At 44.8% G+C, this 22,881-nt stretch overlaps 1 protein-coding gene and 1 long non-coding RNA gene across 2 annotated transcripts in view; one reads left to right on the forward strand and one right to left on the reverse strand.

Moving 5' to 3' along the window:
• The window catches only part of LOC138199696 (uncharacterized), a 59,755-nt gene extending 44,615 nt beyond the window's left edge, over positions 1 to 15,140 (forward strand). Inside the window, exons 2-3 of the long non-coding RNA XR_011178364.1 lie at positions 13,075 to 13,155; positions 14,962 to 15,140. This is a non-coding gene — a long non-coding RNA (uncharacterized lncRNA). The remainder of the gene's footprint in view (positions 1 to 13,074; positions 13,156 to 14,961) is intronic.
• A 2,271-nt stretch (positions 15,141 to 17,411) lies between these two features.
• Positions 17,412 to 22,365, reverse strand: zfp36l1a (zinc finger protein 36, C3H type-like 1a). Its single transcript, XM_069152723.1, is given in 3 exon segments — positions 17,412 to 20,044; positions 20,046 to 20,774; positions 22,114 to 22,365. Coding segments are annotated over 3 exon segments (1,134 nt in total). The 5' UTR covers positions 22,165 to 22,365; the 3' UTR covers positions 17,412 to 19,690.
• Positions 22,366 to 22,881: the final 516 nt, after the last annotated feature.

The raw sequence follows: 22,881 nt of genomic DNA on the forward strand, positions 1-22,881 counted from the left end.
ATTTTCGGAAATGGCTTGTAGATGTGTTTATACATTTATTATTAACTTTTAAGTGTTGTATATGCTTTTACTTTCTTGTTTGTGTGTCAACATGCTATTATTTTTTCTTTTTCTTTTATTCTTTGCATGTTGACGCATTCTTTCTCTATGTAAAGTCCTGCTCTATTTCCAGAGGTGTTATATAAAGATTACTTTACAGTCTTTACACACCGAAACGAACACGGCAGATCCCGGCGGCGTGCCGCAACACGTCTGCCCTTTTTAAATCTGTTTCACTCTCTGCAAACATACAATAACGCACCGAAAGCACACGGGCAGGAGTTGCTCCACGTCTCCCACCATCCTGATCCCAGATGCAGGCCTGTAGCAGCCTGCCTGCAACCAAACCACCTTTTCCAGGCCAGGAGAAATAGCTCAGGGTGTATATGCACTGCAGGCAGGGCTGGGCCCGTCCCAGCAGCCTCGGCCCGGCAGCTCCGGTCTCTTTGATGGCAACTACACAGATTAGAAGAGTGAAAGGAGACACTGGCATGAGGTGTTGTCGTTGAGAACACCCCACAGGCAGGTTCAACCTACCGTCATTTCCTCTTATACCGTTTCACAGTGGAGAACTTTGATACATTTATATAGAAAGGAATCAGTTGTGTTAAGGTTGGAAACACAAACACACGCTGCAGCCTGAACTTAGTGTGTGGCTGTGAGTTCTGAACATCATATTATTCTCAGTATCTTGCACGCACGCACACACACACACACACACACACGCACACGCTCTTATAACTTACATAGTGAGTTTTCACACCTTGTTCTCGCTCTCGCAAATCAATCGGTGTTGTCTGTTTGCGTCTGCATGTTTACACCTCTCCCTACACAAGAACTGATGTCAAGTTGAATTGCATTTGTTTATCTCTTCTGGCATCTTCCTCTGGCTTTACTCTCCCCCGCTTTGCTTATGTTCTACCGAGATGGTTTGTTTTGAGACAGGACGTTTAAGAAGCAGATGAGCAAAACATCTGCGGCCTTTACCGGCGCCAAACATTCTGCGAGCTGTATAAATTCAGTTGTGATTGATTTATAATTAAGACGTTTGGTGCGTCGGAGTACTCGCACTCCGGCGCTGTACAGATCCAAACGTAGCGTGGATCGAATGTGGTGTGTGAGCCTTAACGCGATTTCGTTGTGAAACAGTTTGAGTACAGTTTAAAGTTGAGATACAGTGAATTACAGTGCCAATATTTAGACTCCAGTAGACTTAGTAAGTTTTAGGTCCCTTTTGGGGGTCATGACAAGCAAGATTTTTGAGACCCCCATACACATCCCACGTTATGTTACATCTGCAGTATAAACTTCATATGTACTTCAGATGCAAATAAAACTTGATTAGCTGCATCAAATAATATGATAAAGTTCCTTAATTTCACTGTCAGTCAGGTTAGTCAACTATTAGACACCTGGCCATGACCCGTGCCTCAGTTGCCCCCCTCCCCACCCTCCCAAATTACTTCCAGCATGTCATACGCACCACGCTCCGGAGGAAAATGACATATGGTGTAGCTAATCTCAAATCATCTCTCAACATCCAGTTACCGGCGTGATTTACTTACACAGTGTCGGTTATCTTTGATCCGTTTATTCCACGTCTGACCAGGCCCGCCTGCGCCATCCCGCCCTCATACTACTTCAACGTAACCGAAAACATCCTCTAAACCCGGGTTGAACTCCTTTTCAGTTATTTCAGCCACACTGCAGAACTGGGATCTGTTTTGTAGGGGATGCTCTGACTTGAAGGGTAACAAATCTTCAGTGACGCTCTGGCCCTGCGTATTGCATTCCCGTTATTGGCCAATCACCGCATGAGCTCTGACCCCGTGTTCACACCGTGAGCCTCTTGGTTGTTGTGTTGTGCAGTTGTAGCCACATGTGGATGATGGAGCAGAGACTCCAGTCACAAATGGGGACAAAAACAAAGTTTTGAATTGAAAAAATGTGGTTGTTTTATAATTATTTTAATCTATCAATATCTAAAAGAAAACCAACAACTAAAAACAGAAGGAAGAAGAAAGTCAAGTTCATTTCCTTGGTAAGTATCGTGCTGTAGTGAAACAGATGGCACCAATTAAAAAAAGGATTCAAAACAAATCTGTAAAATGACTCTGATCTAATCTAAAAACATTTTATCTTGTAGTCTGTGGAATAAAAATGATAAACAACTCATGGAAACAAGTTAATCACTGACACGTTTTGCTCCCGCAACCATAAACGGTCTTCTCGGCGACTCGTTGAATGCTTTGGTCACACTGTAAGGTTACACTAAATGTAAGGGACAATCTGTCTGTCTATACTTAAGTACATACTTACATGCCTTTAAGCATGTGTTGAAATGTCCTTATGTGTATCAGTTTGCATGTTCAACACATGCAAAATAGTGGAACTCAAGATGAGTTCAAGGAAGTCGGAGGGTGGGGAGGGGGGGGGACATTAACACAGACCATATAAAAGGTAACACTCCTTCGTAGCCCTCTGGACATCATTGACTCTCAGCATGTCCACTGAACCCCCAGGGTAAGAGGTCAAAGGTCGTGGGTCGCCGAGGTTATGAGTGATCGTCTCACTCGAGGCACGGACGCGACGCAACATCTCTATTTATAACTAGTTACGACTGTCTTTGCGAGGACTCGGCATATTCTTGCACTTCTCTTCTGGAACCTGCTGTCTGGTAGCACGAGGCTCGGCTGTGTTTGCTTACGGAGAACGTATGGCGACGAAGCGTGTTTCTATCTCTCTCTCTCTGTGTGTGTGTGTGTGTGTGTGTGTGTGTGTGTGTGTGTGTGTGTGTCCGTCCCTAATGACAGATAATAACAGTTTTGAGTTTGGCAGAGTGTTTGTGACTGATTACACCTTTGTGTGTTTGTTTGGGTGGGTGTGTGTGAAAGAGAGAGAGAGAGAGAGAGAGAGAGAGAAAAAAAGAGATGGAAAGAGAGAAGTTTGTAGTGTGATGAAGTGACTGCCTAATTGCAGAGAGCCTCGTTGTGTGGCATGTCAGATTGTTCTTCCCCTGTGGCCTGAGGTCTCCTGCAATGACGATGTGACTGGGTGTGTGTGTGTATCTGTCTAACTGTGATGAATTTCAACTGCCTGCTTCAAGTCTTGGCAGGCTGCCGGAGCACCAGGGACCCAGTCAACCATATTTCATACTTGCTCCAAAAGAGAGAAAAAAAAACAAAAAAAAAACAGCACACATTTTTACCTTTACGTGGTTCTCTCAGTGCAATAGTCCGTTCCAGCACTTTTTTGTGTGTCCATATGTGTGCGTGCTGAATGAGAGTGTTCGAGAGAGATGATTGAGAAAAACTGCGAAAATTGCGCCACAATGGCTTGCATTGTTCTCGTGCTACAATCAGAGCGGACATGGAACTTGGCCTGGAGACCAAGAGGTCTCTGCAGGCCTGGACACAGCTGCTGGAACTCCGATTCACACCAAATCCTGGGCTGGAGAGCGAACACGGGGGGTGGGAGGTGTGTGTGTGTTGGGGGGGGGGGGGTTGCAGGGACACTGAGGCTTGATGATCCTTTTTCTGACTTGTATCAAGTCCTTTCTGTTTCTATGTGTGGAGTCCCCTTTAGCTACACAGCATATTAAAGCGTCTCGCCTTATATAGCTGTCACTGCACAGCGACATTGTGAACAGTGATTGAACAGCTCAAGCTACTTTGAGTTTTTGATCACGAAAACAACATGAAACAGGTTAATTTATCTTCTCCAGTTAGAGGCATATTTCGACATTCAGGAAAATGTGCTTATTCAACAAGTTTCTGAGAAAAGGGAAGAAGATCGATACCACTCGTATCCATGTGTTTATTATGGGCCTAAAGCTGCTACATGGGTAGCTTAATTTAGCATAAAGACTGGAAGGAGGGAGATGCAGCTGGTCTGACTCAGTCCATGGTACACAAACATGACCAAAGGCCCTTATAAACTTCACCAATGAATATGTTGTATCTTATGTGCGAGTAAGAATGTCCTTTTGTCGGTGACCAGATATCTAGTGGTTAGTGAGTCCCTTGGTTGAAAACCCGTGTCACCCCCCCTGCTATCTTTCCCCGCATTTCCTGTTGAGCTCCACTGTTATCAAAATAAAGGCTTAAAAAATATTCCCAATGAAGAATATCCGATTGTGATTTTTAGATACAGTTGTGTGCGGCAAGTTCAGACAAAAAGCAGTTTGTCCTGTTCTTCTGTGCGGCATCTCTGCTAGTTTGCCTGAAACCTCCCCGTACCACCGAGATGGACGTAATCGTTCTGTTCATTTAAAAGGCAGTGTGTTATTTAGTGAGCCGATTCTTTTTTTTTTTTTTAACTTTGGAGAGGGATAGGCTCTCTCTCCTGCCGTTTCCCCCGTCTTTTATGGTAAGCTCGGCTAATCGCTTCTGCTCCCAACATGCTGAACCATTCCTTGAAGTAACAAGAAACAAATCTGCATTTTGTGATCTTGCAAAGCCTTTTGTCGTGCAAAACTTCCCTTTAGCCGCTCCTGCTGCCTTCCAGCATGAGGTGAAAATGTAAATAAATGGATATGGATGAAGTTTATGTTGACGTATACGCTGAGCTGAGACAAAGGCGCCATCTGCAGAACAAAACAACCTTCATGCTCATACCCACTCCACACTGGCCCCCGCAAATGCTCTAAAATATCATGATTAGAGGGAAACACAGTTACATATCCTTCTATGGTCCTTTGCCTCTGTTTACTTCTTCATGCTAACATCAGCGCTTTCAAATTGTTTGTTTGACATTGCTTACAGGATCTGAAACTAACAGTTAAATTCTCTTATTTTGAGAGCGGCCTCTTTCACCATAGCTATTGCTGTTGGTGTCATTCGCTGACTTCCTTTAGCACTGCTCGTTCCTGTTTCTCTGGGAGAGGCAAGAAAAATGTAATAAAAAGCATCATGAGCTTCTGTTACAATTTGTTTCTGGTTGAAAGAAAAATTATGGTACAAAGCTGGAGACCTCTGACCTGTAACGCGAATGCACAAAGAATAAGAAACCACACAATTTACAGAGATTTAGAAACTTCAATGTACGAGATCCTACGTCTATTTGATGAGTATGACTTCACTTTAAGCGCGGTGGCGCGTATGACTTGGTGCAAGGTGGGACTGATGAAAATTTCAGCTTTCAGCAACGGCACAGAACAGTGTGAAAAAATCTGTGTCACTCTAACAACACCTCAACACCTCCTCGCCCGGTGCTTTTCCACCATAATTCAGAAGGGGCTCTGTTGAAGCAGCAGTTTTTGTTTTTTTTTGTCTAAGTGAGTCTGAAGTTGAAGTCCATTTACCACAGCGGAGCACCAAAAACAGAGCGGTGACTAATAAGCCAGCGGTAGAGCACACAGGGAGCGGGTGTTCAGAGTTTTATAAGATTAGACCACAAGTTCTGAGGAGAGTCGTCTAATAAGAGGCTTATGATGGGCCAGCAGTCTCCCAGGGGTCCAACCACGTTAACGATACAGCTCTCCGTCTCTCCTTCTTTCTCTTTTATGGAGACTTGGGTGCCGCGGCAGTAGTTACTTTCTGGGCCTTGTTTGTGCAAGGTGCGAGATTTATTCCTCTGGGACTGCGAAATCGGTGTTCTCGCAAGTTTTTTTTAGCTCTTTTATGTTTTATGTGGTAACAATAAAGGTGTTTTAGAAATAAAATGTCATTTTAATTTTTTTTATTTTCCCCATCAGCCAGCTGTGAGGCGGTAGAGTTGAGGTGAGTCAGTGTTTCCACCGAGCCGCTGCTGCTGGATCCGAGTGGACCTGGCCAGGAGCCGCTCCTATACACTGGCCAGGTTGAGGCAGTGGACACGGGTGTGTGTGTGTGTGTGTGTGTGTGTGTATATATAGGAAGTAGATTTTGTTAAATAATCGTATTCACTTTGCTACGAGAAGTTCAATACCACTCACATCCGCATGCTTTGCTGGTTATCATGTACGGCCCACAGCTAGAATTAGGTCAAGTTCACGATTCATTTGTTTCGCGTACAGTCAAACTAATCTTTGTGTCCGGCACAAGTCGGCACACTTAAAGACAAGAAACAGAAAGCCCGGCTCCGTCCAAAGTTCAGAACTGTGCAGCGCCTCTAAAGCTCACTAACAAACATGTGATATCTGGTTTGTTAAATCCTTGATGAAAACAGTGTACAAAGGACAAGCTGTGTTTTTATTGACTCGAGACTTCAGTCACTGTACCCAGCCAAGAGTACTCAATACACAGCAGTAGATTAAACAAAGGAAATATAATGTGTTCATTAATGAGCTTTAGAGGTGCTGGTAGGGATTTTATTACTGGACAGAGACAGGCTAGCCCCCCCCCCCCCCCCCCCCCCCGTTTCCTGTCTTAATGCTAAGCTAGCTACCTGCTGGCTGCAACTTCATACTTTATGGACACATATTCGTAATATTGATCTTCTCATCTAAATCATTCCAAGAAAGCATATAAACGTATTTCTCAAAAGGTGATTCTACAAAACGTTGCTCCTTCTCAACAGGAAGTGTCTGGAAATCTTTTGAAGCGTTGAGAAACGCAACGAAAGGCCCCCGTAATAACTGAGCATAAGAGATCTGCGTCACGGCATGCTTGATTCCACTGAGAAGCTTCCAAGGAATAATCATCGGGATTACCAAAGCATGTTATATAAAAGATGCATGAAGAAGGACTTTGTCAGCGGCCGCCGCTGTTATGTCTCTCGTGTGTCTGATCGCTTCAGTTACAGATGTGTAACGGTCTTCATCCTTCGCACACTCAGGAGGGCGACCGTCTCATGCGGCTTGTCGGCGGCGCGTGACGCTGTAATAGTTGCACCATAACTTCTCCAAATTGATTTGATTCTGGGCTGTGTTTGTCTTGGCCGGGGGCCCCGTCGTTGTGGCTGTGGTCTCGGAGTGGAAAGCGGAGGGCAAGAGGAGGCGATGTAGGAAAAGACTGCAGAGAGAGCGAGAGAAGGAGAAAGAGGCTGGTAGTGGGAGCATTATGTAAGACTTCAAATGGGTCCAGTCTGGCGAAGGGTGTTGATGTGAGAGTTGTAGGGGCCCCCACCCCTTTGGGTCAGGTGGCCTCTGGCATTGCCTCCCATATGGTCGGCATCCCCCCCCCCCCCATTGCCTCCGCCCTTCGTCTAATTGGCAGGTAATGTATCGTCGCTCCGGACGATCTTCCCCTCTCACTGTTATTCTTCTCCGTTTTATTAATGGGGGGCACACTGGTGTGGTGGTGGAGGTGATAGCAGGCTCCGGGTTTGGCATCCCGCCACGGAGAGGCCCCGCTGACACTTTATACAGCGGCAGGTTTTACCAAGGTGTTCATTTCAGGAGCTTCTCCTCTGCTTCGGCTGCTTCTCTTTCTTCTCCCCTTCTCCCCTTCGGCTGCGGAAGGTAAATCAAAGCTGCAACTGATACAGGAGCCCTCATTCAATCTGACTGTAACGCCCAGCAGACATATGGAAACGCACACAAGCATACACACATTTTATACATTTTTCTTTTTCTCCTGCCGTGTATGCGTGTCCTCTAACATTCATCACTCCACCTCTCACCATGTAATCCCACAGTGCAGCTCTTTCCTTGCCCAGTCCCGCTCACAAACAGCCAGGCAGCTTATTATTTTACAGCCTTTTCTACTCAAGTCACTGCGAAGCATAACAATACACCAGCAGACATGTGTTTGTCATAAACTGTAAGGCTCAGAGTTACATCGCAGTCATTTACACTTTGAACAAGGTTCAAAAGGAATCATTGTACACCACATTTAATTGTGCGTTGTACTCGATGTTCATAATTCAGTGATTTTTTTTTTTCCATTGCTGCTGGACAGTGGAGGCCTAACTAGCAGCAAAACAACACGGGCCAATCAACCCCTAAGTAGGTCTTTTTAGTAGCAGTAAATGCCAAACCCTGTTTGTTATGCCTCACGGGCCAAGTCTCTCACTGCAGCGCCTCCATGTATGGGCCTGCAAACTCCAGTACTTCCAGATTCTGTGTTTCGTGAGCTGCTACAGGCATGACAGTAGCAACATGAGCCCGGCCGAATTTGTCGGGCCTTTTGTGAGGGAGGAGGGGGGGCATAAACGTCCATAGGATTTTTTTCACTAACATCCTGTGCCGCGGATCAAGCCAACATTACCGTCTGGTGCACATGGAAGAGCTCAATTACATAACTTAAGACTTTCATTAGCCTCTCCGCTCCATTGAGTTCTCTGGGAAAGGTCCAGATGTGACTTCATGAAGGGCCCTCTCTATGCTGAGCCTGTTCGCTCTGTTCCGCTGTGCCGCCCCCTCCCCCCCCTCCCTCCTCCTCGCAGCTGTAAGCACTCAGAGGAAAAGCAGGGAGAGAGGGGAGGCAGGCCTGAGAGCTTTATTAAAAAAAAAAAAAAATCAGACACCCCATAAGACCCCCCAATCTCTCCCTTCAAAAAACTGTTCCAGCCTCACCCAGAGCAGGCCTATAGTCCCCCCCCCCCCCCTCTTCCCTCCTCCCTCCCCCCCTCCCCCCCCCCACACACAGGTCTTCTAAAGTAGGCCAATAAGTCTTTTAGCATGTGGTCTCGCTGTCAGCCCGAGGTGGCTGACTAGACAGGCTGCTGCTCCAGGCGCAGGGGCAGGAAGTGGGAGCCGGCCAGGAGACGCTCTCTGAGAGGCTGCCCAAGTAAACATCCCCCCCTCCCCCCTGGCCCTCCCTCCCCTCCCCTCAGCACACATGCACATACAGATTTGTATGTGTATATATGCTCATACACATTCGGATGTGTTTATACACACACACACACACACACACACACACACACACACACACACACACACACACACACACACACACACACACACACACAGACACGATGTGTCACCTCCAGAAACTCTACAACCTTTTACCAGGAAGCATTACAAATCTGAATGGCACGGTCTTACTGTGAAATGTGATATTGGGGTTTCTTTTGGTTTTGCTCTGACCACAATGCCCTTTTTAAGACTAGCTATTGTTCAGAGCCTTCTAATCAAAAAGAATGGCTGTGTTGTTTGATCGCTTGGTGTGCAAAGCATGAGTTTGTCCAGCTGCAAACTCCTGGGCGAAAAAAATAAGAATTTCTCCGTCAAAGGCTTCTTCTACTCATTGCTGGCGTTTGATATCTAAATCTCCTGATTGTGTGACTGCGCGTCTGAAAATATGAGGATTTTCCGCAGCGAGGCAGCTGCTGGTGTGACTCCGTGTCTCTGGGAAGACGGCGGACACAGGTGGGGAATCAGTTAGGGCGGTGATTTATCGAGAGCTCCTTTGCCTCGCATTGTGCTGCGGCCTTCCTCTGGGCCTCCAGCCTGCTCTACCTCATCATGCCCCCCCACCCGCCACTTCTCGCCTGTTATTCTGTCTCTCTGATAACAATGATGCCTGATTCTCGGAGTGTAAAACCCAGATGGGTTTCCTTCAGAGAACAAATTTATTGTTTCCCCCGCGCAGAGCTATTGTGCAGGAGGTTTGGGTTTTCTTCTTGGGCAGAAGACGACCTAAGCCAAGCTGTTTTTGTGTCAAAACCAGTTTTAACTCAACTCCTTGAGGGCATGCTCCTGTTGTTCTGGAATTTTATGAGGCTAAGACTTAACGGTCAGCGTCTTTTAAAGTAACATTGAAAAGGCAGGTAGAGATGTTTAGCTTCTGTAATGTGACATTTTGCAGGAAACAAAATATGCGTATGCACGATCACTCAAAAGCTACTGTGACTTTAAAAACTGAAGTGCGATTTGAATCTCTAGAGGACTCGAGCTTACTTGTTTGGAAAAGTAAACAAGTTTCTCATAAGTCAAGTGCCAAAAAACACACCTCTGGCCCATTATATCGCTCTGCTTGCCACTAAAACCCATTAGCAAGCCGTGTAGAGCAGTTCTATGTGATTACGTGGCAGGTTAAATTGTGGATGAATGTATGTGTGCGAGTTGAGGATGAGTGACAAAAATACACGGCGATGTTCGTCTGCATCGTGCCAAACATTGTGTGAGAGTCATTAAGAGCAGGGAGGAGTCTTAACACCGTTAACAGTCTCGCTTAGTAATGTCAGTTATACAGTAATATCCAAGTTAGGTAACATTAGATAACAGTCATGCAGCAGTCATACCAAAACAAGTAAGGCAGTAGCAGCATATAAAACCCCGGTGTACTGACCTGAATAAGGCTGTTTTTACTGCTCATGAATTCAACTTTTCCAATGTAATATTCTGTCTTGCAAAAGTTTCCAAACATTAATCGAAGCCAAGACATTTTTTTTTTATGAAATCTCAGAGCTTTAAATTCTGAAGTTTAATGCCATATTTTTTTTTTTAGGTGAAAGAGATCTCGGACCTTAATTTCACCTCTTTAGTAATAAATGTCATTTGATTTAAGTGTTTGTCACTGTCTGACGGATTTGACAAACGGTCTCAGACAGAAACGGCACACTGTGGGCACACTCTGTCTGTCATTGTTGATGTAGTAATATCCTGACACCGCCATTACTCAAGGCCTGCGTGTAGAGTTACGCTCTAATCCTTTTTTCCTCTCTACCTGTGCGAGTGCGTGTCGCGGCAGGTTAGCAGGTGAGGCTCGAGGGTGAGCACGGGACAGGAGCGAGCTTGACAGGTTTCAGCTCGGGCCTTATCGCGATGAAAGACTTTGCCAGGAGAAATGTGAGTGGCAGTCAGACACTTCCAAACAATCTGTGTCGTGTTTTTACAGCAAAATTCCTCAAATCATGAGAAGCCCCACGGACGTTCCTGAGGGAACCCAGTGTCAACCGTTCTGTCTGTGTGCGTGTGCGCGTGCGCGCGTGTGTGTGTGTGTGTGTGTGTGTGTGTGTACATGTGTACGTGCATGTCCCTGTGTGTACTCTTTCCTAGTGAGTGGGTGTGAGATCTGTGGTTTCTCACAGTCAGTTCTTATCTTTGTCTCTGAGCCTCAGCCAGCAGATCATTGTGAAATACACACAGAACGAGAGAGAGAGACGGAGAGAGAGAGAGAGAGAGAGAGACAGAGTTCACTTTTAACTATTCCCTAACCTCCCAAGGCCAGATATCTAGGGCTTGTTTACAACTCAAACAGAAAAATGATACAGCCATGGTTATATTGCAAGAGGGTGACTTGAGTCCACTCTCTGTTTTTTTGTTGTTGTTTGTTTGTTTTTGTTGTTTGTTTTTTTAAAACTTTTTGTAACCCCAAAGTAACCTGTACCTTATCTTGTCACTATTTCATCATTTTCTTCAACATGCGAGTGCGTGGAGTGTTAGAGCGCGGATGATCGCCCGGCGCGTGTTGCGCAGACTTGGCCTCGATACAAGAGAGCGAGAACTTCCTGTAAAGCTATCACTGATGTCATCTTCTGTCTGCTTTTACCTCCAAAAGGCCTGAGTGACTCAGAGCAGCTGGTTAGTCAACTGTGTGGGCTGTATCACTGTCCAGTGCCTGTCTGTAGGCGGCGAGGATGTGGGAGTGTGTTTATATCTAGGAGTGCGATGGGTGTTTGCAGTGTGCCTGGGTCACATAATTCAGCAGTGAGCTGGTGAAGATACTGAAAACCGCAATTGAAGAAGTGAAAATGAGATTGTTTTCCAAGGCTGCCGCCACCAGAGGAAACAGATGCTGCAAAACACAACTGAGAATCATGTGGGAGGAGGGAGGAGGGGGGGGGGGGGGCGTGCTGCTTTTAGCTTGAGCATGGTTCGGTAGCTTCAGAGCTAGCCTCATTCACTAATATGCATAACAGACTGAGGCTGATGCAAGTAACCCGTGTAGCCTCTCATCCGTGTGATATGTACTGTACGGCAGCATCTGTTTCAGTCTGCGTGTGTGTGTGTGTGTGTGAAACGCTTGGAAATCACAAAGGAAATCACACTTTAAAAAATTTTTTTTTTGTTGTTGTTGTCATATTCTCTACCGCAACGAGGGATATTAGCGTTTTTACTCCCTCAGTTTATTAAACAAAAAGACATTTAAATTAAAAGAAGAGCAGGAAACAGTCGATAACACGGGTTGTAAAATAACAACCTGGTTAGCTAGGTTATCTTACTTTCTTTTTTTTTTTACCCAAACTACCCACGCAAACGGACAGATATAACTTTGACCGCTGCTCGTTACGCTGACACAGTTTTTTTCAGCACACTATTGGTTTATCATCAACATCTCAGTCACAGTTACTGGGTTTTTTATTTTTTTTTTTAACTCCAAATAAAGACAGTCTATTCCAACAAGCTGTCAGTACAGGAGTACAAGACACCTTTTTCTCAACTATTTACCTTTTTTCTGCAGAAATATGGTGTAGTTTACCTGAAGAGGCATCTAAGTGTTTTAGTCTTTAAGGGCACTGCTCTTAACAAATCGACACCGAGCTGTGACGACGGGTAACAAGTGAGCTTTGTATTCAGGCGTAATGAGCAGAGAAGTTTGGGAACCACTGGTTTAGATAATCAGGCTTTACTGCAGGCTTGTTTCCAACCTGCCTGATGAGCCGTGTCGCAGTGATGTTCCCAGATCTCTACTGTGGCTTTCGTGAGCACAATGTTAGCTCACGGAAACGAAGGCCAAAACTCGAAAAGTAAGAACAGAGTTGTAATAATCTGGAATTGTTCTGTAAGGTCACAGCTCGCGCAGTTGGGTCAAAATGCAGCGCCGGCGTTGTTCCGCTAATGGAGGCCACTTTCCTCCCGTCGGGCCACGATGTTGGAAGTCACGAGACGGGAAGAGTTAAGTGGTTCAGCACTCAGGAGAACTGAGGCAGTGACTCACTCGGCCCAGTGGACCAGAAACCCAAAGCACAACAGTGTCGGGTTCGGGACGGGCTCTCCCATTGGCCGGCGCGTCTCGTTAGGAAAGAGTCATCGCTTGTCCATTAGCGCGGGGCTCCGAGAGAATTTAGTGGCTTTGTGTTTGTTTTTCTGTCACACTGAGGAGTGGAAGGGTGTGTTTCCACAACCTGTCAGACGGCCGTCACCGGCGCTCTCCTCTGAAGCCTCCTCACCTCTCTGCTCCTCTGCTCAACACATGTGTGTTTTCTCTTCCTTTCTTTTGGCAGGTCAAGGGTTGCCACTTAGCACGGGGGGGAAGAAAAGCGCATGTGACACTGGATCCGGGCCGCGCTAGTGGTCATTACTCGGTAAGCAGTGTGTCACGGCCTCACTCGTCCAGATAATGGCGCCCGGATTAAACCCACTGGAACAGTGTGTGTTTGCGAGTGTTGTCTTTGATGATCTGCGGTCAGTGACACATATGGCCGTAAACCTACACAGATAAAGTCCTCCCAGAGAAAACTGCATGAAGTGTAACATACATGGAAATTGAAGCAGCGTAAGGATTATCAGACCGGATATTTTACTCAAAACATGTATGCAGGGGAAAAATGTGATGTCATTGATAATGATAAACTACAGTACGATTGTTTTAGAGGCCCATTTAACTGTATTTTGGCTCAAGGCAAAGTTAACAAAATTGTTTTTCAAAGATTTAAGTACTGGGTGTTCCACTTTCTCTGCCACTCAATGCCAGTAATCTGTATTGTTTTGTATTCAGACGGTAAACTTCCCAAACAGTGAAAATACATAGGCTACAGGCTGATAATAGTCAGGAAGGGATTAGAGCTGGAGTGAGGAGGCCCCTTGTTAACACAAATTATGAAACACATCCCCATAATTAACTTAAGAATTTCAGTATTTAGGAAAACAAAGCTCTACCTCCCCACAAATCAAACGCAGAGTTAGAAGTGAGTACAGACAGAGAGGAGGAAGGTGTATTTTCACTCTACATAAGCAAAGAAGGGACCCTTAGTAGCAGTGTCAGGGTCATGAGTCTGTCCTGTAACCGCGAGGTCAAAGGTCGGAGCACCGTAACAGACACGCGTCTATTTCAGGTCTTTTTTCTTTTTTTGAAGCAAGAAACCGAAGCCAACCCTGCATAGTGATCATATGCTGCTGTAAGTCAAAAACCTTTAAATGAAGGTAGATGTCAGAATGGGACTTCATTCTTTACTGTCACATTTGGTTTGTCACAGTTTGGTGTTTGACTCACCAGTCGGGTTTTAGCAAAACAAATGTCAGTGTTACTATTTTTTTTTTTACACTTTTTTTTTTTTTTTAAAGATTGATATGTAATGTGTTGATTAGCGGTTCGGAGGTGCTGCGAGGCATATTTTATTACTTTTGGACAGACTTCAGTCAAGCTTTTTCTCCTTGTTTCCGATCTTTATGCTAAACTAAGCTAACGAGCTGCTGGTTGTAGCTTCATATGACACATCAGTGGTACCAAGCTGCAAGAAAGCATTTCCTAAAATGACCAACACGGCCTTTTGGTCCTCATTAAATTATAATCTCACCACACACACACAGAAGATATCTCCTCTGAGCTCTGGTATGCGTGTCTGAGTGAAGTAACTATTTTCCACCGATAAAGCAACCTCTGACTCCCGCCTAACTTAACCTCCTTGCTCAATGTTGATCTCAGCTTTTGTTTGGTGATTAATTATCCTGCCAACAACACCTGTCATACTGCAGCAACACACACGCACGCACACATGCATGCATGCAGGGCTACGGGTGTACCGCTCATCTGTGACTAGATAAGGGGACAGTTAGCACATCAGCACTATTTGCTCACCTCTGTCTCAAACGCAGAGGTAAACCTTGCTTTCATAACACAATTACAAAGTGGACATGCTGTGACAATTTCTTGCTCAACCTCACAGGTTAAAGTTGAATAAAAACTAGGCACCGGGAGCAGAACTACACGCTTCTTTTTTTTTTTTAAATTTTTTTATTCTGTTGTGCAGGAAGCAGCGAAAAAGCCGCAAACTTGATCCGTGTCACTGACTGCACCGTCTCCATATTGGAAAGTAACCTGCTGTTAAATGTGATGAAGTAATGGAAGTTTTCTCTTTTCTGTTCTTTTCTTTTTTCGCCACATATCAAAGAGCAGACGACCCCCTCCATCCGCCACCTTCGGAGGTTCAGAAACCCACTTCCTGGTGCTTCATTTCAAGGTGCCTCAATGCACGCACCACACAAACAGGAAACAGCCCTCTTTCATGTGCTTCAAACTCCAAGTACATTAAGTTCCTCTGAAAGAAAAGAAAGCTGCACACGAGTCACACTCACCTGGTTTAACTTGAAAAGTCTCTGCTTTAAATATGTTTTTCTTCTTTTCTGATCCTATTAAAACAGAGAGCAGTTTTCAGTGGTAGCCCTTTCCTCTGCCTTTAAACTTGGCATTCACCAAAAAAAGGAAAAATATTTCATGTTTTATGTCATGCAGGCTCTGCAGGAACAAATACAAATAATTTTGTTTGCCAAAAAGTCATTGACCGACGAAGAAATATACAATATGTTATTCTATATATTGGAGGTTGTGATGTTAATCATGTTCGGGGTCACTCGCTGAGAGATTTATAATGAACAAACTCCAGCATCCGGTAACATTAATCCTAATGGACTTATTTACTTTTTTGGAAAGGGTAGCAGTGCATAAAAGCAGTTAATATAAAGCGTACAAGGCTTATTAGCAATTCTCATAAAAGTATCGGGGTGATAAACAAACAATGTTTATTATGTTTTTGACCTATTAAAGAGGGTCTGTGGTCTCGACGACCCCAAACAGAGCATCCAACTCTGCTCTCTGAAACATAAACCACGAGTGCACATATAGGAGCGACCTGCATCAGCAATTACTTAAAAGCTGCATGCCTTTTCTTTTTTTAAAGTGGCTTCTGCTGCCAAGTTTGATTGTTGCTTTATTTTTATTAGTGGTATGCTGTGACTGTTTGTTGATTTTCAGTTTCTTCTTGTGCACATGTTGTGGGATGTTTAACTTTAAAAAAAAAAAAAGAGGCAGAATGAAGTCGTGAGTTAACCTGAGAATATGAAGAGAAGCGATCGTTCGCCGCCGTTTCCCGCCAACTTACTGGAACGCACAGATGTAGTTGAAGTGAAACGAGGTTCTCGGCAGGCTGGCAGCTTGTTCAGAGATGAGCTGGGTCGGTGGGGGTAGAGTGGTGAGGGAAGGAGGGAAGCAGCGAGAGGAACAAGACAAGAATGTACAAGGCCCAGGTTCTCCAGAATAGAGCAACAAGGGTCAGCTGTGACGGGTCAGCACCCACCATTGTATGGAGGGAAGGGAGTTCCTGTCCCAGCTCCCTTTTTTTCTTTTTTGCAATCTGAGAGAATATAAACACGGACGGAAGTGTCTAGAGTGCGGATGTTGAGTGGAGTGTATGAAGGGGAAGGCTGCAATGTGTTGTTACTGAAATCAAACACCACTCTGCTTGTATGGTCAAAATAGAGATCGGTATCTACTTTTAATCTCCATGGAAAAATATATAAAACTGACCGAGGACTGTTATATAAATTGATAATCCGACAGTCTAACAATGTCTTACTCAACTGTTTATCCCGCTCTCACTAGGAATATCCTCTCACACACTTATCGATGTAACCTTGCGATCACCGATCAGGTCGTAACCTCGGCAAATCACTTTTTTCCCCCCAAAATTCGTGGAAAATTTACGTTACAGCACGCTCTAATCAATATTTCAACTGAAACCAGGGGTGCCGAGTCTTTGTGTAACCAAACCTGCTCAATCAGACTTTGGTTGTCCCCAGGTCAATACCCTTGACTGCCGTCTGTGCAGCTCACCAATCAACTGCCACCACAGTGAAACTCCCTTTTAGTTCTGCATTATGCACAGAGAAGCAAAGCCAGTGTTCCTCTTCTATTTGACTGCACCCTCAAATATAACATTTATGAGCATATTTTGTCAGTGTATATATAAAACAGGAGTTTTCAATGACTGCCACTGAAGTATTATGTCGCCATGGAGTTAGTCAGTGTGCTATGGGCCTAATTTTAATGTGTATTTCTTGACACATTAACATATCGCCTCCATTCAAAGTATGCTGAATTAGCTATTAGAGGTTCTCGTTTGCTGTGTGCTTTTACAGATAATTTTGCTACTGAAGAAAATTTGAAAAGATGATCATTTTCAGGCGAGCTCTGAAGTTTTTAGGAACCTCTGCTTTTCTGATATTCAAGCAGATTAAAAGGGGTGCGCCTCAGTCTGACCAACTGCCTTCCAAAACAATTACATTTCTTAAAGGCCTACATTTTTTTCTTTATTTTGGTAAAATATCTCGTTTTAAATCCCACCCAAAATATGAGAAGTTCAATGTAAAGTTGGAACATTTGCATGATGCAATTATGAAATGTAATATTGTTTGCAGTGTAAAATGAACTTAATTTTAATGTCAGTAGTCGCAAGAAGTTGTAGTGTAATGCATCATATATGTGCTAACTCGACATATGTTGGTTCATCTGCTGTAAATCTGCCCAATGTCCCAAAACCACCCTTGTACACGACTCATTACACAGTTTAACTTTTCCAAAAATACGGGGTTTATTGACTTAACTGCAATCAATACTTACAAAAGAGAGAGGAAAAAAAAAAAAAAAACAGGTTTTCATATAAACTCACAGAAATTACTGTAGTGAAAAAACATGGCTGAGAAAATACATTCAACAGTTTTACTTTCTTTGTGTCAAAATCTGCTCACCTCTTCCAAAACACACGAAGGCAACACAGAACCAATGACTTAAAATAAAAAAAAGTACTGTCCTCCATTATCAAATATAAAAAGGCAGAGAGGCCTTAGCTACCTGGAATGTATTCAACAAGGCACTTCCACTGGTCAAAGAGGGGGGCCAAGCAAGTGCATCAAGCATCCAATCAAACTAAATGAAAATAGACTTTCCTCAACCCATTTGGTCACAGCTATTGCTTGTAAGAACATTACTCAACATAACCAGTCCTCTAACTTGGAGACTCTCCTAAACCAGTGATGCGAGATTATTTTTTTTAGCACTATTTTACATCTACCATCAAACCAAAGTACTGTGAGAATACTTCTCTTTAAAGTGGGGAGAAGATCTGGGACAAAAAAAAACAGAATTAATGTAACAGTTAGCTACTGCCAGATTATTGTAAGGTGTGGAGGAAGGGGGGGGGCATCAGGAATGAATACAAGCAAATCTAGTTTCAGATGGAATTGCAGTCCAATAAAAGAGAGTAAGAAAAAAAAAAGGGTACAATAAATAATCAAAACGCAAAACATCTTTTTTTGCATTTTTTGCTTTAAATTAAGTTTCATTTTGACAAAGTGTAGTTGCAGAACAAAGGTCATTGAAGTACAATATATTAAACTGTGAAAAAAGGAAAACTGACAAAAACGTCTTCACAATCTTTAGATTAATATGGAAGATCATAATTTAACATAAAAGAAAATATATTCTATTGTTCATTATCCAGATAAATACAAAAACAAAATTAACAAAAAATGCATATGATCACCAATAAATATGTTCTGATAAGTTAAATAAGCAGTGACACGCAAACCTTCTGTCTGGAAAGTTTTTTTTTCAAATAATAATAACCGTAATAATAACATTAATAAAAAATAATTATCAAATAAAGAAAGCAAAAAAATGAAGGGATTTAATGACTACAGAGTACTCCTCAGAGCTGGTTCTAAAGTGGAGGGGGAAGTAAAGTAATAGCTTGGCGATCCGATCTTGTAAAGTCATAGGATGTACAACTGCACCATGGGAATGCTGGAATTCCCCCAGATCGGTGAGGATGAAGATAGCGGCGGCGGTGGGAGGGGGCAAGACAAAACTCTTTACAGGTTTAATGATCAGTTTGATAAAGACTTCCTTCCCAAAAATGAAAAAAGAAGAAGAAAAAAAAAAAAGCCAGTGACCAGCAACAGGAAGATAAAACTCAGGAGGAGGGGTGGCGGTGGTGGGGGGGACATGACCAACTTCCAGTTCAAAGTCCTTCCTGCAGACTCACCCAGTTCACAATTACATAAGACAGGGGGGGGGGGGGCTTGAGACGAAACCGTGATGGGCGGGTGGAGGAGGAGGGAGAGGGGGAGGCAAATGAGAGAGAACCAAAAAATAACAACAACAACAAAATAAAACCCAAACAGTAGTCCATTCACCCTAAACACATGCAGAAACCGCCCCAGGCACTTTGTTCTCTCTTTTTCTTTTTTTTTATTTCTTAAAAACTATTCATATATTTTCAGGGTCTGTCGTTTATTTTTTTTCTCTCCTTTTGTCTCAACTCTGTAAAAAACGTCTGCGGTCGAGCTACAGTTACATTAAGTGAGCACCCTCTAGCTAGCTCGGGGGAAGTGGTATCGTCAGGGAGGATGGGTGGGGGTGGGGGGGCTGCTGGGGGGCTAGTGCAATGCACTCCCCTTTCCAAGGCCACTTGTGCTGCTACACATTCAAGAACAAATAAAGAAGGAGGAAAAAAAACAAAACCAAACAAGTGGCACCTGGAGGAAAAAAAAAAAAAGTCAATTGTTGTTCTTGTGATTTTCATTGTTCAGAATTCCTCTCCTCGTTTGGCACTATGACACATGGCAGGGTACGCTTTTAAACTTGTGGGAATTGACCGGGGGTCGGGGGGGGGCGAGATCATTTTAGTTGAGAGTTCCCTTAATTGATTACATCCTAACGAGGAACTTACACAGTGTGTTGTGTAAGGGAGGACAGGGAAGCTTGAGAAGGGGGCAGAGGTAGAGGGGAGTGCCATGTTCTCTTTGTGTCATCAAACTGAAAGTCACTGGTGGATGCGTGGGGGTCTAGTCGTCAGAGATGGAAAGGCGGCTGAAGATGGGAAGGCGGCGGGTGGTGTCCAGCGTGGGGGACTCGGAGCCGCTCAGGCTGCCGCCGGAGCTGCTCTGGTAGCCCTCTTGGTCTGACAGAGAGTCCGGAGGGCTGGATGGAGACTCGAACATCTGGGGGGACTCCACCATGGGTCTGAAATAGTAGGGCGTGCTCGTCGGAGAGGGAGGCGCAGGGGTGTTGGACTCTGTGCCCACTGGACCGACGCTGAGGCTGGGCCCGAACAGGTTGGCGAGCTCCTGGCTAGAGTAGGTGAAGGGATTGCTGCTGGGCCAGTCGGGGACCTCGTCAGGGAAGAACATGGGTGGGGGGGGTGACGGAGGTGGGGCTGTCTCTCAGCCCAGCTGAGCTGGAGAAGCCTGCAAAGCTGTAGCTGTGCTGCAGTCGAGGCCTGTCCATCTTGTTGGAAGAGTTTAGAGGGGAACACTGCTGGGGAGGTCCGCGGCGCTCCTCAGCGTTGTGGATGAAATGGCAGCGAGGCCCGTAGGGGCAGAAGCCGATGGTGTGGAAGGTGCGGCACTGCTCAGTCTTGTATTTGGGATGGCGGCTCAGGCTGCGCAGTTCGTGGATTCCGTGAGCGAACTGGCACTTGTCGCCGTATTTGCAGGAACCGTTCTCCTCGAAGGGCCTGCAGAGCTCCGTCTTGTAACGGCTGGAGTTCACTTGGCTGCTGCCGCCGGTGGGACTGGTGGGGCCCAGGCACTTGTTGAGGAACCTCTCACCTGTCTCGGAGAAGGAGCGGTCCCGCAGGCGGTTCTCCTTGTTGTTGCTGGCATTGCCAACCCCTGAGATGAGTGAGGAGTGGTCCCCGGCCTTCAGGCTGTTCAGAAACTGGTTCTGGCAGAACTTTGTGCTGCTGACAGAGTGCCGCCGCTGGTACACGCCTCCCACCGAGGGACATCCCACCGCCTTCCTGTCCAGCAGGGCTCCGGCGGGGCTGGAGAGGGGCACATTGGTGCCAGTGCAAGGGACAGACATGGGATGGGGGGTACCCAGGTGGTGGTTGTTGTTGTTGTTGTAGCTGAGCAGTTTGTTGTTCTGCTAGAAGGGGGGGGGGGAGAAAAAAAAAAAAAGAAAAGAAAAAAAGCAAACACATTTATTAGAACACGTATTTCCTCAAAATCAAAAATACTCTCCGGGATTGACAGTTGTGATTTTAAAAAGTGAGCCGGTGGGAAAGAGCCTCCGCGCCTCCTCTTGCATGACTGTGTGTTCTTTTTGGCTCCGGCTACATAAGCGGATGCGGGGCCTATAGAACAGCAGCTGGTTTGGCAGGTTGCCCTGGTCAGGAATGCGTGTGCCTGTTTAGTAAATGGAGCAGCAGCACACGAGAGGCCTGTGGGCTGCTAGTAACTACAAAGAGGCTGCATCATTTGAAAAGATAACGAGAGTGGCGAAACATCCCGCTTAAATACGAGAAACCAGATCCGCCTCGCAATACACTTCCAAACTAGTGCAGATGACTCATTAGTCACTGATTTGCAGCACAGGAAAAGTTATCGGACAATCGAAAGAGAGAGAGAGAAAAAAAAGGGGCGCTTTGTGAGAAATCTATTGCTGATATAAAAAAAATAATAAAAAAAAAATGCATGCAAACCGAAACTAAAACGAGTTATCACCGAACAAGTATTGAAGTTAAACGCAGTTAAGTCTCGTAAAGGAGGTCTGTAGAAGCAGAGAGTGGGCTAAAGTCAGACAAATCTGGTCAATGATTAGCGAGCATGCGTCTGCTTTGGGAGGACGATGTAAAAATGCTCATTTAAAAAAAAAAAAAAAAGGGAGGAGGAAGGAAGAAGAAGAAAAAAGATATGACATTAATTAACTAAAGCTAACTTTTAACCACCCGTTTGAACTGTAAACTGCACAGCACCCGGTCAGCACAACCACAAAAGTTAGCTGATGTGGCACATGTTGAATACGAAAACTTTCAACCCGTGTTAAAAGAAAGAAGAAAGAAGAAGAAGAAAAAAAAAAAAAAGTCGCGCCAGACTTCGGCGCACTTCGGAGACACTCGTTTTAACGTGAAGCCCGCGACGACTCTCCCGAGAGGAAATAAACAAAACAAAGCAGTCGAGTGAACGCGAAGAGGGGTGGGGGTGGGGGGGACAAAACGCACACGGCAACATCCCCCCCCCCCCCCCCACAAAAAAAAAAAAAAAAAACCGAGCCTCCACACGGGGCAGCTGCAGCAGCAGCAGCACCACCACCACCAGCACCACCACCACCACCAGCAGCAGCAGCAGAGGGCCGCGGCATGCAGCTCCCTCATTCCTCCACAGCTGCTAAACTCCCCCTGCTGCTAACAGGCTAACGAGCGCACGGCTCACATTGCAGAACGAGACGTGAAAACAAACAAACAAAAAAAAGTTTATAACTTTACCTTGTTTAATAGTTCGAAGTCGAAGAAAGGCGATACCACGGCTGTGGTCATCTTTGCAGCGACCAGTATCAAGTTCAAAAGTAGTGAGAGAGAGAGGGAGGGAAGAAGGGAAGAAGAAGAAGAAGAAGAAGGAAAAAAAAAAAAAAAAAAAAAAAAAAAAACAACCCCAAAAAACTGTTGTAGTCAGAAAAGTTGCGCAGGTCTGCTGAGTGTCTGATGCACAGCTCCTGTGTGTTTTGGACCCTGCAGACTCCCCCTCTGCCCTGCACCAGCCCCGACATGTGCTTTATAATCCTCTGCAGGAGGAGCCTCGGAGCGCTGGGCGTTAACTTTCACAAACTTTTTTTTCTTTCCCTTTTTTTTTTTTTTTTTTTTTTTTTTTCCTCTGTTCCTCTTCTGCGGAAACAAACTTGCTCTGGTTTGTCAGTTTGTTTGAGATTACTTCACTGCTGGACTTAAACAGTTGTTGGCTTTTATTTTGGCGCAACAATAAACACACACACACACACACACACACACACACACACACACACACACACACACACACACACACACACACACACACACACAAAACAAAACCCTACTATTTTCATCTCTATAACTTCAGGTCGACAGTCTGAGTGTAGACTTTGGATTGCACATAAAAAGTGACTTTTAATAGGTTGACTTTGTTGGGGGGAGGGGGGGGCTGTGTCTGAACTTCAACTTAAATTTATTTAGATGAAAGCAAGTTACAATCTGTAGTTTTTAAATCCTGGTTGCAAAGAG

Source organism: Embiotoca jacksoni, unplaced genomic scaffold (assembly GCF_022577435.1).
Source record: "Embiotoca jacksoni isolate LCO1_2020_lvr unplaced genomic scaffold, fEmbJac1.0.p SCAF_18, whole genome shotgun sequence".
NCBI classification, from domain to species: Eukaryota; Metazoa; Chordata; class Actinopteri; family Embiotocidae; genus Embiotoca; species Embiotoca jacksoni.